General features: G+C 36.7%; 2 protein-coding genes across 8 annotated transcripts in view; one reads left to right on the top strand and one right to left on the bottom strand.

Annotated features, from left to right (window-relative positions):
- ylpm1 (YLP motif containing 1) overlaps positions 1 to 11,861 on the top strand; it is a 27,407-nt gene extending 15,546 nt beyond the window's left edge. For 4 of the 7 annotated variants that reach the window (XM_067481509.1, XM_067481506.1, XM_067481505.1 and 1 more), the window contains 4 exons: positions 2,741 to 2,792; positions 5,227 to 5,354; positions 5,541 to 5,715; positions 6,239 to 6,543. In XM_067481509.1, coding sequence (XP_067337610.1) covers positions 2,741 to 2,792; positions 5,227 to 5,354; positions 5,541 to 5,687 — 327 coding nt within the window. In that variant the 3' untranslated portion in view covers positions 5,688 to 5,715; positions 6,239 to 6,543. Of the gene's footprint in view, positions 1 to 2,740; positions 2,793 to 5,010; positions 5,120 to 5,226; positions 5,355 to 5,517; positions 5,716 to 6,238; positions 6,544 to 11,597 lie in introns of those variants that run through there. The other 3 variants (XR_010911212.1, XM_067481507.1, XM_067481508.1) reach the window with 3 other exon arrangements.
- LOC137102234 (prospero homeobox protein 2-like) lies at positions 9,288 to 14,101 on the bottom strand. Its single transcript, XM_067481510.1, has 4 exons — positions 12,668 to 14,101; positions 12,196 to 12,297; positions 11,530 to 11,724; positions 9,288 to 9,455 (listed from the first exon to the last, which is right to left on the bottom strand). Exons 1-4 carry the CDS (start codon positions 14,069 to 14,071, stop codon positions 9,288 to 9,290), a joined length of 1,869 nt encoding a protein of 622 aa, XP_067337611.1. The 5' UTR covers positions 14,072 to 14,101.

The following is a 14,101-nucleotide window of genomic DNA, read 5'->3' as shown; positions in this document are numbered from 1 at the left end:
TGTGATACCTTTTAATTATAATGTAAAAATAAATGCTTATTATTTAGAAAGATGTAAAATAACCAACCAGATATAAAAACTAAACAAGAATATATAGACTGCTGTTGAATATTAATTTATTTTTATCTCCCAAAATCTGAGCCTGAAACATGACAATCCAATGTGAATACCTGCACACTTTGGAACACTGATTCAAGATACCAAACACAATAAAAGTTTGATGAGTTATCTTTGAGAGAAATTATTCTTGGTTTTCTTTTAGCCAGTCTATAATAGCTTTTAGATAATTGATTTTATTTAAAAAAAAAAAACTCTAAAGAGTTCCTATAGTTATTAATATGTACGTGTTGCTTATGGAGAATTTGTTTAGCTAATCATTATTCGGTGTTTCATATAACAGTTTTTAAATGTTTTTGGTAAAAGAAGTGGATAGTGGTGGTGAATCATATTTTGCTTTAACCCCAATCATTCTATTCTAGTACAACATTTTATGTAGTATATTTTAGTTACCACACCGTATATCACAGTTAATGTGGTCGGATGTGTTGCACTTTGGACCACATCTATCTGTAATATGGAGTTTATTATTTATATGCTTTATTGCATAGGATGTGGATAGACCACAGATCATCTGAAAAATAACAGCTAAAAAAAGAAATCTTGCCAGATTATATTTTATTTAAAAACAAATATAAAATATTTTTCAGTGACTGTCTCTGGTTGTTTGTTGTATCATCTGTTTGTACGTCACTCAGTAATGCTAGCAGATCTTGCCATTTATTGAATTGTGAGGCAGCAGGCTGTCTCTATTTCTTCTGTTGGTATATTCAACTGAACCTAAATCTGATCAGATGGTGGTTGTAGTTGAATTTCCAGCAGTGTGTATTTGCTGCCCATGTGTTATTTTGGTTTTCTTATTTGTCTCACATACTTCGTATAAACTGAGAAATACTGGTATATTTAGCATAGGTTAACCCACTTTAACTATTATAAAAAAGTTTGGGAGGTCCCGATAACCATTTTGGTCATGCCCCTGCCCTTAGGTACTCAGTAATACTTATCAGACCTCCCCGAAACTGCACCCCAAACCAGTTTACAGTAGGCTAACATTGGTTGAGAAGGTGGGCAGAGATGAGAAAGTGTCGGTAGTAGAGGTATTTTAAGAAGAGTGATAACAGGAGAAATGCAGCTAATTGCAAGTTCTACTCAGCTAAAATCTTAACCAGATCAAGTCACCACCAGTATTTTAAACGTGTTTAATATTTACTAAGCTATTGCTGATGTCAGTTCTAACTACAGCTTTACTTGGAATTTTGCTTCTTTTTACAGTTATATTACCTTCACTTCTGTTTGTGGACCCTACAGTGGGCTCTACAGTGAATGATGTGTGCAAATTTACTGCTAGCTGCCATGATTGTTATGGCAAAACCACACTTAAGAATTTCTGTTCTCTTAAGATTTGAAGGTTTGTCTGCCAGTTCTGCCCACACTGTACTCATGGACTGGAAATCTGTGACAGTTGATGAAAACATTTTTTAAGGATGTACAGCTATTTTTCAGTTCCCCACTGTCAGCATCATCACTGTCATTTAGACCAGCAGCGTCTGCCCAGTGTCTCTCATCAGCTTAATTGTACAGTGAATTGATGAGAAAGTTACTGTCAAGGAAGTCATACTACGAGTACAACAGTTTAGTTCTCATATTCTGTGTAGTTAAGTATTTAGATTTAAGTATTTGTACTTGTACTCAGTCAGCGAAAAAGTGGTATTAGGACATCCCTATTAAAACAATTGTGTGCATCTTAAATAGAGTAACTTCAAACAACTAACTATCTTACAACTATCATATCAGTGTTTTAAACTTATAAAAAGTTTTGACCACAGTACTTCACTTCTGCTCTCCAACCTGGAACTTGCAGCTATCATTGATGACTTCCTTAGAGATTATTAAACTATCCCACAAGCATCAGTTTCACTTTTTTGAAATATAATGTTCCTACAAAAATGCAGATTATGCCAATTTCAGTTAATACATCTGAACATATACGGTTTAATGTCATTGACTTTCATCTTCTGTAATTTTCCTCTGAGGACATTTAGGTAAACTAATAGTTGCGTCCTTACTAGGAACTGGCTAGTTTTGATAATGAACTGGATAATTTGCTGCCAGTGAGCCAGCAAAATTGCACCTGATTGTAACTTGACAATTGAAAATTGGTAAGGAAAAATAATATATCACAAAAGCACATACTGTGATTTGTCTAGAAGCTTTTTCATACTCATTTAGCATTTGTGTGAGTAACATGGCAGATTCATTTTTTGCGATGTTAATTGTAATGTTTAGGGAATGTAAAATCATATGTTTACTAGCTAAAGGCAAATGATTAGACGTAAAATTTCTAGTTTTGCTTTTTGTTTAATTTTCTGCCATGCGAGCACATGAAGGTCTGCTTAACAATGATCTTTAGGGAAGGGGCTCTGTCATAAAACTTGTCTTTTGCAGGGAACAACACAGCCTTTGTTTATAGTTTTATTTTGTATGTAACAGTATAAAAACGCAATCTGAACAAATGTCACATTGTGTTTGAAAAAGATAATTTCTTATCTGTCAGTTGTCAATTAACTTCTGATGAACCAATTTCCTCTCTTTTCAACCATTCCCTTTCCCAAATCTCTCTTCTTCCCTTATCCTTGAATCACCCAGTTGTTTAACTATGACAGTGTTTGTTTATGCAATATAGGGCTACATTCCAAAAAGCAAATGGGAGATGGACACATCTGAGGCAAAACTTGGTGGGTATTTCCGTTTGTCTTTCACATATATAATGTAGAGGCATCTTCACCAATAAAATGCATTTGAAGCTGATGTAGGGCTGGGCAATATAGGCAAAACTAAATCTGAGTTTTTTGTGTTCTTTAAAAATATTCTTGTTCCTTCATGCTCAAAGACAAGTGAGGAAGGGGGCGGGGTTGTCTGCCATTTCCATATAACTGGTGTAACATGTCCACCTTCTTTGGTATTTTGTCACATTCACCTCTAATATCTGCCATTTGTCAACATTTTTGATTAGCAAATCTTAGACCTGCAGACTTGACAGACTCTAAGAAAAGTCTGACAGCTTATACTATTGCTATAACTCCATAAAACAGCAGGTCCAGGTGTTTGAGCAAAGCACTTAAAGTGATTTCAGAAAGTATTCACAGCACTTAACTTTTTCAAGTTAAAGCCTTATTCCAAAATGGATCAAATTCATTATTTTCCTCAGAATTCTACAACAATACCCTGTAATGACAACATGAAAGATGTTTGTTTCAAATCAAATGTATCAAAAATAAGAAACAAAAAAATCATACGTACATACATGGCATTTGCATAAGACTCGAAATTGAGCTCTGGTTGGATCCTGTTTTCACTGACCATCCTTGAGAAGTTTCTACACCTTGTTTGGAGTCGACTTGTGGGAAATACAGTTTATTGGATATGATTTGGAAAAGCATACACCCATCTATATAAGGTCCCACAGTTAACAATTCATGTCAGAGCACAAACCGGGCCATGAAGTCCAAGGAATTGTCTGTAGACCTCCGAGACTTGTATTGTATCAAGGAAAAGATCTGGGGAAGGGTACGGAAATATATCTGTAGCATTGAAGGTCACAGTGAGCACAGTGGCCTCCATCATCTATAAATGAAAAAAAGAAATTTGGAACCAGGACTCTTCCTATCCTAGAGCGGGCGGGCCGGCCGACCAAACTGAACAATGGGGAGAGAAGGGCCTTAGTAAAAGAGATGACCAAGAACTTGATGGTCACCCTGAAAGCGCTCCAGCGTTTCTCTGTGGAAAGAGGAGAACCTTCCAATAGAACAACTATCTCTGCAGCACTCCACCAATCAGGCTTGTATGGTAAAGTGGCCAGACAGAAACCACCCCTTACTAAAAGGCACATGACAGCATGAACATGAGGAACAAATTTCCTCTGAATGCCAAGTGTCATGTCTGGCATGGGGATGGCCGCATCATGCTGTGGGGATGTTTTTTAGCTCCAGGTACTGGGAGACTAGTCAGGATTGTGGGAAAGGTGAATGCATCAATGTACAGAGAGATCGTTGATTAAAAACCTATTCCAGAGTTCTCTGGACCTCAGACTGGGGCGACGGGTCATCCTTCAACATGACTCTAAGCACGCAGGCAAGATGACAAAAGACTGGCTATGGGAAAACTCTGTGATTGTCCTTGAGTGGCCCAGCCAGAGCTCAGACATGAAATGGTTGAGCACCGACACTCCCCATCCAACCTGATGGAGCTTGACAGGTACTGCAAAGACGAATGGGAGAAACTGCCCAGAAATAGGTGTTTCAAGCTTGTAGCATTATACTGAAAAAGACTTGAGGCTGTAATTGGTGCTGAAGGTGCTTCAACAAAGTATTAAGCAAAGGCGGTGAATACTTATGTACATGTGATTGATTTTTGTTTTGTTTGTTTTTTAATAAATTTAGAAATTTCTAACTGACTTTTTTCACGTTGTCATTATGGGGTATTGTCTGTAGAGTGTTGAGGAAAATAATGAATTTTAAAATAGGGCTGTAACATGTCAAAGTGTGGGAAAAAAAGTTAAGCACCTTGAATACCTTCTGGATGCACTGTATCTCAATTTTGTTATTTTGGCATTTTTCACATTGCTCAAAAACAAAAATTCTATAAATGGATATATCGCCCAGCCCTAGCCTGCTAGATTTTGCAACTATATCTGTTTATCAGAGTGTTTGTTTTACTTCTTGATCCTGTCCATTTAGAAAAGTGGTCCATCAGTAAATTACTGTTAGCAAAAGTTTTGATAGCTGCTATGACAACAACCTTTTGCTGCCTAGATTGAAAGGTTCAAATTTAAGACTCAAATTTCCCATAGTTAATCAATACACATTTCACTTTCTTTTAATGGCTCATTGTACTGGGGGGGTTGTTCCTCTTTAGTCCTATAATTATTTTTTAAACCATTACCTATGAGTGCAGATATCGTCAGATGAGAAGGGGAATGACTAAGAAACCCTGCCCTCTTCTGCAATATTGATGTGGTTGTGGACGTGCAGTTGATGTGAAGCAGAAATGGCCAAAACATAAAGTACTAATATAATTGACTGGATTTGGCTTTTCATGAATTATTAAAGGTTAAGATGACAGTTTTGCGGAAAGGCAGAGATAACCTGAAGTAATCCTGTATTTATACAGACAAGCTGGATGGTCTGGGTAGCAGTGGGAAAAGAAAACGTGAAGGTGAACACATGGCAGGCCTGGAGGACTACCTTCAGCTGCCTGACGACTATGCCACACGCATGTCAGAGCCAGGAAAGAAAAGGGTAATTTGAAATGCTGTACAAAATAGCTGTACTTCAGGCATTTTTGTCAGGGTAACAGAAAAATATTGAAATATTAAAATTTTGATACGGTACTGACATAAAATAATGTAACAAATTTGCATGGAATCATAAGTCTTCATCTATTTCTTGCTCATAACACTAGACCCTGGCTGTTCTCCTTGTTAGGTGAGATGGGCTGATCTAGAAGAGCAAAAGGATGCAGATCGAAAGCGCGCTATAGGTTTTGTGGTGGGTCAAACCGACTGGGAGAGAATTACGGATGAGAGTGGTCAACTGGCTCAAAGAGCTCTCAACCGTACCAAATATTTCTAAGAAGATAATCTTTTTACTTTATTGAAGGGTATGTATGTTTTCCTTTTGTATTATGTTATGGTTACTGTAGATGTTACAGTAACCATAACCATGTAGAAGATTAACCATACTCAAATATAATAATATATAATAATAATATATAATTATTTGTTCAAATACGAGTGGTGATTAGTATCCAAATTCTGCTATTTAATATGACTTCATTATGTATTTCAAGAACTTGATATGTTCACAAGCTCTCTTTTTGGATCAAAAATTATTTTTGATGCAAAAGCAAAAAAAAAAAAAAAAAAGGTTTTGACAAAACCTTTTGCCCTAATAGTTGCTCCACCATTGTTCAGCAAGCCAACTACTTTATTTGCAAGCTTAAATGCAGTAAATATTATTATATTATGATATATATTATCAATATTATCAATCAGTCAGAAATATTGAAAATATTCTGACTTTAGATTAGGAGCATATATTTTTACTGAATAAAAACATTTATAATGACTTCTGTACTGATATATACCAATTTATCAATGTTGTTTTATTTTTTTATTTTGCAGGTGTCCAGAATGTGAAACTCAAATGCTTATTTGAGAAGAAACATTAGACCCATCAAGGTGGTATCTCCAGTAGAAATGACATTTTCAGTTATTTCATTGATAAGGATACAGTATTAGTTTTTCTTAGTTTTGAACAAGCACTCCGGCTATATGCCAGCTTGTTTATGATTCTGTGTTATTTCTGGTCATGTGTCCAGTGTTTGTTCATGCTTTTGCTGTTTTTATACTCTATGTACTGTATACCTGTAGCACTGTTTCTTGATCCATGCATACTTGAATACAGACAATAAAATTTCATAAAATTATCAATGGTGTCTTACTGAGTTTTTATTTTAGCTTCATCAGCAGAAAGCTTTTATTGCATTTGCTCACTTGCACGTGGAAGGAAAATGTGCTAAAACCTCCTATGCTAATTTTGACATAAGACATACTATGATCAGTATCTCTTTTTTTTTTAATGCAAAGTGTTTCCCTACAGCAAGGATTGGCACCATGTTGGCTCAATCTAAACTTCACGCCATTATGTGAAAAAAAAAATATGAATTAAATTATTAGATCTGTTCACTTTTTCTGCAGCCCAACATGACAAATTTCTCTGTTGTGTCTTGGCACTGACTAACCTATTTACCCACAGACCTTTCATTCAAGTAGACTTTCTCGGTCTAGTATATATCTAGGTCTGTATAGTTTCACTGATGCCTAAAACAATGCATCTCTGCAACAGTAACAGACTGCAGTGTTTTTAACGCTGGGCAAACGTCTGTGTGATTATGGCCTGACATCAAAGAATTAGGGACGAAGACGACTGCTGCGACATCTCCCGTGGACTTTGGGTCAAATTTTTAAAAAAAGGCACTTTACACCGCAAAGACTCCAGACTCTGGCCAACTAGTACATAAGTTTTGCACCCACGTGAGATATGAAGGGGAAAGACGAAGACCTGGGACCACAGACACACAACTATAAGCAAAGTAGCTTTTGCTTATTGTTTTCACTCCACTTCCAGTCAACACAGACTGTTTATAGCTACTTCTAATCTAGACTATGTTAAAAAGTGAAGTTGCACTTGTGTTAGTGCACGACAAGCGACCACGTTATTAGTAACAGGCTGAAGTTAACAGCCAATCAAAGTGGCCTCTTGTGTAGTTGAAACTACTTCCGATTCTGCATGAAGAAATTCTAACAAAGGTCCAACACAGAAAAAACTAGGCCAACAGATGGTCACCGACAGCCTAATACTGGACGGTGTTTGGTGTGTTACGACCCCAACGGCCATTAGGATCGTCCACACCCTGGACAGGTTGCTAGTGTATCTGAGGCCTAACACAGAAAGACAACCATTAACACTCACATTCACACCTTTTGATTCACCAAATGCATTTACTTGCATGTCCTTGTACTGTAGGAGGAAAGCAGAAAGCATGCAAGTACAGGAAGTACATGCAAACTCGCCACAGAAAGGCTGCAGCGGGCAGGTCGATTTGAACCAAAGACCTTGTAGCTGAGAGCTGGCAGTGGCTCGGTAGTGTGGCAGACCATAATCAGGTTCGAGCTCCGCTCTTCCCGACCAAATGTCGAAGTCTCCCTGGGCAAGACACTAAACCCCCATCAGTCCATCCCCGGCTGTGCAGTGTCTGTCCCAAGACCGGTAGAAATTGTGTTAAAAAAAACCCAAAAAACCTTGTAGTTGTGAGGCGGCAGTGGTAACCCCTCCACCACCATGCTGCCTTTGCTGCCTGCCTGTCTGTCATTTTTATTATTACTATATATAATTTTTATTATTTTTTTTGTATTTTACTTTTAACTCCCACTATGTTTTTTTAGAGAAATATAGTGAATAAAAAAAAGCGCACATACCCCTTGGACCCTTTGCGAGATTATGGGTTTGTCAAGACATCAGTTTCTTATTGGAAGTGAACTCTAGAGAAGTATAATGGGAAGTTTGATATTCAAGGTACCCCCCCCCCCAACGGGGTCAGAGCCCAGAGTAGTTTATTTGACTTTTTTTCCAACATTTAAGCTATTGAGAGATAACAATTATCTACTATATTTGATCACCAAAAACATATTGGTGCTTCTGTCTTTGTTTTTATGCTAAAGTGTCTCAGAAGTCAGTTACATGTTTAAAAAGCTTAAAACAATTGGTTGCAAATTTATCTGTAGCCTATAGGTAAAACTTGACGTTTCATACAGTAACACTGCTACGACTCCTTTTTGGTTAGAACACAAAGCATTTGTGAGCAGGCAGAGGTTTCCTGCTTGAATCATTCAATCCGAGTGTTTGATGTGGCAATATGACTGTTTTTAAAGGTACTTCTGACATTTTAACTTTGTACTTGAAATCAAGGATCTACACTTTGCATGCGTGAGACATTTTGGATTTAGATGGTTCATGGAATATGAACATTTAATGGACTAAGTGAAGACAAAGCAGTGATCGTTGGCTATTAACACAAGCTTCTGATGAAGACCATGTGTGGTTTGCCACAGACAGTCACCTACTGTATGTGATTTTGAAAGTGGATAGATGGATCCATATGGTAAGTATGGAAGAAACACTATTTTTAATGAGTTTATGGCTTGAGTGAGATGATAGACATAGATTACTGATTCATGTAGCTTTCATTTTAAATATCGTGTACAATGATAAGCTCTGTTGAATATTAAAGAAGTTTTTCTTATATTGTGTGGACCTTGTTTTGTTTTCATTAAGGACAATTGCTAATCAGAAAACTGCATTCTGTGTTGCACTTCACAACCAATGAAACTTTCACAACAAAAAATATTTGCTCTGTAATGTAGCTGATATAGCAAAATACTTAAGTCAAACTACCTCATGATGCAGCAACAACTGTAGATACTACAAACCCAAAAGTCAGTCTTCTATATTTATAGAGACTGGAGACATGAGGCATGTGTTTGTGAGAAGTGATTTACAATTTAGTATTATAATTATTAAAAAACAAATAGTTTGCCTATAAACATGAGTAAGTCCACATTGTTGACAATAACCATTGTGGCACATTATGTCTTTTCTTTCTTTTTTCGGTTATCCAGAGTGATGACTCTTGAATTCAGCAGGCACATCACTGTCCAGTTTACAGATCACCTTGTAGATTGCTTTCTTCCAGGATGGATCACGATCTTTGCCCAGTGAAATGGCGATGTAAAATTCTTTCAGTGTCATCTCCGCAACTTCAAGAAATGTGTCGGGCACCTGAGATTCCACAGGAGGAAAATTAAATTAAAGGATGTCTTCACTGATTTTGAATATGCTTCTTTTGGTTCTAGTTTGGCTAATACAATTTTAGACAAATAGGAAAGCTTGTGTTTTCATTTTATCTCCATGTATGTTTAACTTCAGCTGCCCGCACACAACCAAGTGAACACCAAGTCTTTGCAATCTATCAGACTTTACGCTTGTATGGGGTGTGACACTGCTCTATAATAAAACAAAGGAAAGGACCAAAGGAAAACACAAACAGGTTGACATGACACTGGTAGTGGATATACGGAGCATAGCCTACAACATTTATTGAAATAAAACACTTTAAATTTCTACTCAGTGAAGTTATAGTACACAGCTAACACCATTAAAGGTCCTTCATGAGAAGAAACTAGACCTCACAATATTCTATTTTTTTTTTTTTTTTAAGAAAAAAAACCTTCTAAACTCTGCTTTGGCCCCTTATTAATCCTGGCACCATGTTTCTGTCTTCTGTCTCTTTAAAAGTGGCATGTTTGTATCATTGCACCCACCGCAGGTTGATGTTTGTTTCTTTTCTTTTTTGTGGAGCTACAAAGCTCAGTGACATCCTGTGGTGTAAACTTTTAAACCTACATGGTAGATTTAATTAGTAAATTATATGAGTTTAGTTGCTTTATCAGGTCTAGGTTTAAATATCTTTAGGAAATACTATTTTATAAAAATAATTGTTTATAGTAAAATTTTAATATAACATTTATATTAAAATGTAAATTAATGTACCATGCAGAACTCTTATTTAATTTGACAGAATCATAATTTTGCAATTGCACATAAATGTCACTTTAACTGTTACTTTTGATATGACCTTCAGAGTAATGTGATAGCAATTGTAATTTTTATAAGTTATAAAATTCATAAATGATAATTAGCTGTTCATATGATTTTTATTTTTTTGGCAAATTTTAGGACAATATTAATTTTTCCCTGACTCCCTTAAAGTCATCTCACTGCATTCGATTGCTTTAGACTATACAGCTGTACCTAATGAAATGGACATTGTGCTGGTCTATGTACAAGAGTAAAAGGTTAATGTTGATGGAGCAGCTGTGGTCATGGTAACAGGTCATGTGGGGTACTCCGGTTACCTGCATAAAGTAATACGTACATTTATATTACTCTAAAAAATCTAAAATTGCAGCATGCAAACATTGACATACCTTGTACATTCCCTAGTGTTCATACAGATCTGACATGGCTATTCTGTATGTGAGAAGCTTTTTTGCTCATTAATATTAATGTGAGGTCACTGCTGTTAGATACTGGATAAAACCTGAGACATCAGACCAAATTTTAGAAAATGTCTGAGGAATATTTTTCATTTTTAACTCTGATTTCTTTCTTGCTTTAAACATATGTATCTTAGCTCATCTTTAAGCACCAGTTTCCTGAGATGCCCTCGAACTCTTTTTCTCAGTATGTGTGTGTGTGTGTTTGGTATATTTTATTTATAGTAATTCTGGTGTAGAGTACAGTGACTTAACAAAACCTTATTTGAATATGACAGATTTAAAATGTTACCCAACTAGCACAACTGAATTCCCACGGTTTATGCACAACTTGGGAATTATCTATAACAGATATAACCAGCAGCAGAGGTGTGTGGACACATGCAGGACCGCTGACCAAAAATACATTACAATAATAATGCAATTTGAAATTCTATCTGCTATTAAGAAAGTGTGGTATATAAACCTACAAAATAGTCGGAGCACTTACTTTAAATAAAATCTGGAAAACTACTGTTCGAAATTGGTTTCTTTTCAAATTTAGACAAATGTCTTATTAGATACAGAAGCAGTTAATACAGGGAAAGCATTAACACTTCCAAAAAGACTTGCACATATTAAAAAATTGACCATGTTCCCAAGAAAAAATATTTTACTAATACCTGAGTACTAATTCAGTACCCATCCTCTTAATCGGGCCAGTGAACAACACACTACACACAAAGTATGTATGTATTTATCTATGTATGCACGTATGTGGTATAGAGCAGTAAGAAGTGTCGTACAGTACCAGTTACCTGGAAGTCGTTGGCTTTGTTATAGTGCATGTTGAGAGCTCTGAAAAGTTCTGATTCTCTCCCAACAGTCAGACCCCTCACGTTGGTCACTCCTTCAATAAGAGCATGTCGGGCAAACTTCTCCATCTGGATGTAATAAAACTCTCTGAAGTTACTGAACCATTTGATGAGCTGAGAGGTGATGCAGCGTGTGAACTGAGGATGAAAAACAGAGCAGGTAAGTGAGCTGTTGAAAGTCACTATGATTATGTAATTTGATACGCTGTTTTTGTGGGGGAATCTGATTTAATGTACACTGAAAGCAAAACATGAATAAATTGTATTTTACCATATTTTCGTGTTGTCATTTTTACACGTTTTGTGTATTTGTTTTTATATGCAGTAATAATACTGTTGATTATAGTCTTGACAAATAAAAAAACTTAATTAGTCTGGAACTCATTCTTTTTTTATGTTGTGAAATAGATGTTGTATATTTTGAAAGTATAGAACAGGTTTGAAAATGCTTTTACAAACCTTTGGATCAAAAAACATAAAGCACATTATAAAAATTTACAAATTGTAGGGTTCTTTTCCTCAATAATGGCACAAAGTATGCCATGTTTTGTAAATTCATTAAAAGGACAGATGTGTAGAGGAACTGTATTGGTGCACATATTTTCTCACCTGTACATCATGAAAACACATCTTAAGTACCAGTGAACTCGGGTAGCGAGTGTAGAAGAACATAAGCTTTGCTTTCTTCAGATGGTTTGTGGTCAGACCTTCCTAAAACACTCTAATGTTAAGGATCAACACACACACACACAAACACACACACACACAGCTACAAATAAATCTGTGTCTTTGTTAATGAGCCCCGAACTATTTTCGCTCTGAGTAATCAGCTCACCTTGAAAGTTTGGAGAGACAAGAATTTTCTCTTAGGTTTGTCAGAGAGTACATTGTGGATTCTGTAAGGTGAAAAGTTAATATCTCATTTTCCTGTTGATGAACAGACCCATTTTTACTGCACACACCTTTTATCTAGCTGCTTCAAAAGGTACAGTAAGAAAAATATTTAACATTTTCTGTCACCGGTTGCAAAGGCTCGAGAAGATAAAATACACCACATCAGTATGAGACTTCCAAAGGATACATTTAGCATGTACAGGTTATTCTTCACCAGACCATCAGGCTCAATCTTGACATGAGGGAGAGACAGGTTTTCCAAAAGCATTGGATCAACAGCATGAGTCTGTGGGCTTCTCACAGATCTGGAGTTCACCTTTGATCTCACTTTGACTGAATTCCAATTAGTGCCAAACGTCTCCAGCTTTGCCTCAGAGCTTTCATCTGGTCGGCATCTGAGGACATGCTGATGGACAGTGTCTGGATTCTTCTCTGGTTGCTGATCTTTGCACACAGTAGAGTCAACACTGAAGGGTACTGAAGGTTTTTGATGAGGGCATGCTCTCAGATTAGGCTGGCGGACAAACTGGTCAGATGTTTCCAGTCGTTTTTTTTGTACAACCAGAGACAGTGCTTCGGTTTGAACATCTGGGACTTGCACGTCAGCATTCCCATGACATGAAACTCTACATTTATTATCTTTACACATTGATGATTGAATCGATATGTCAGTCCCTACACTCTCTTCGTGGTTTGGTGATGTCTGCAGAAGTGGCAGGCTTTTGAAAATATAGTCAACACTCCTACTGACAGCTCTTGAGAGTTCAAACTTCAGAACATCTGCCATCAGCTTTAGTCTCTCAGGTTTGGTTTGAAAGTAGTTCATCGGCTTTACCTTCTTCCATCCTTGATCTTTTCCCATATGGCAGTTTTCAAACTTGCATGAATCTGTTGATGCATTCCTTTGAGTTTTGTCTGAATTATTGTTCCAGGTGTGATATTTTTCTTCTTTACTACTGTCTGTAGTTTCATTTGCTTCATCCACATTTTGAAACAGCTGCTGATGCCGACTTTTAAGTGGCTCTCTTGTTTGACTGGAACTCATGTTGTAAGATCCACTTCTTTCTATGTATTCCTGATGTAAAGGCAGTTCGTTAATCCTTTCCTTTTTCTGCGAACTGCCTGTCTCCTCATGCTGATTTGTCATCATCTCTGTGCAGTGCATTTCAGGAGAGCAGATTGTGCCTTTGATGATATTTTCTACTCTAGCACGCTTTGCTTGATGGCCACTATTTAAGTTCCAGTCATGCTGACCAGAAGTTCTGGATCCAGAAGATTGGTGCCTTCTTGTGATGCTTTCTCCAGATGGATTGAGCTCCAGTTTACTGTAACAGATTAAACTACTACCAGCTTCTTTGCTGCTGTAAAAGACACTCTGTTGCAGCATGTTCTCATTGTCTTTGTGCGATGTCAATGCATCTGAATTTGATGGCACATGATCAGGTTGAAAAGAGGTGAGATGTTCTGCAGGGCAGCCATCAAGACAAATGTTGCTGGAAGAACACGTGCCTTTGCTCCAAACACTTTGATCCATGCTTTTGCTTAGAAAGGAAACACACCAGGAATCAGATAGAATATATACAGCAGGCATTGTGAGAAAAAAAATATTAAAAGCTTTAGA

This window comes from Channa argus, chromosome 17 (assembly GCF_033026475.1).
Source record: "Channa argus isolate prfri chromosome 17, Channa argus male v1.0, whole genome shotgun sequence".
NCBI lineage: Eukaryota > Metazoa > Chordata > Actinopteri > Anabantiformes > Channidae > Channa > Channa argus.
The sequence above is the reverse complement of the archived record's forward strand: the minus strand, read 5'-3'. Positions and strand labels throughout refer to the sequence as shown.

Coding starts and splice junctions, on each gene's coding strand:
- LOC137102234 (XM_067481510.1), bottom strand. CDS start 14,071: ATGCCTGCTGTATATATTCTATCTGATTCCTGGTGTGTTTCCTTTCTA. Junction 12,298..12,667: donor ATAACCTGTACATGCTAAAT/GTATCCTTTGGA, acceptor AGAGTGTTTTAG/GAAGGTCTGACCACAAACCA. Junction 11,725..12,195: donor TGTGTTTTCATGATGTACAG/GTGAGAAAATAT, acceptor TTTCATCCTCAG/TTCACACGCTGCATCACCTC.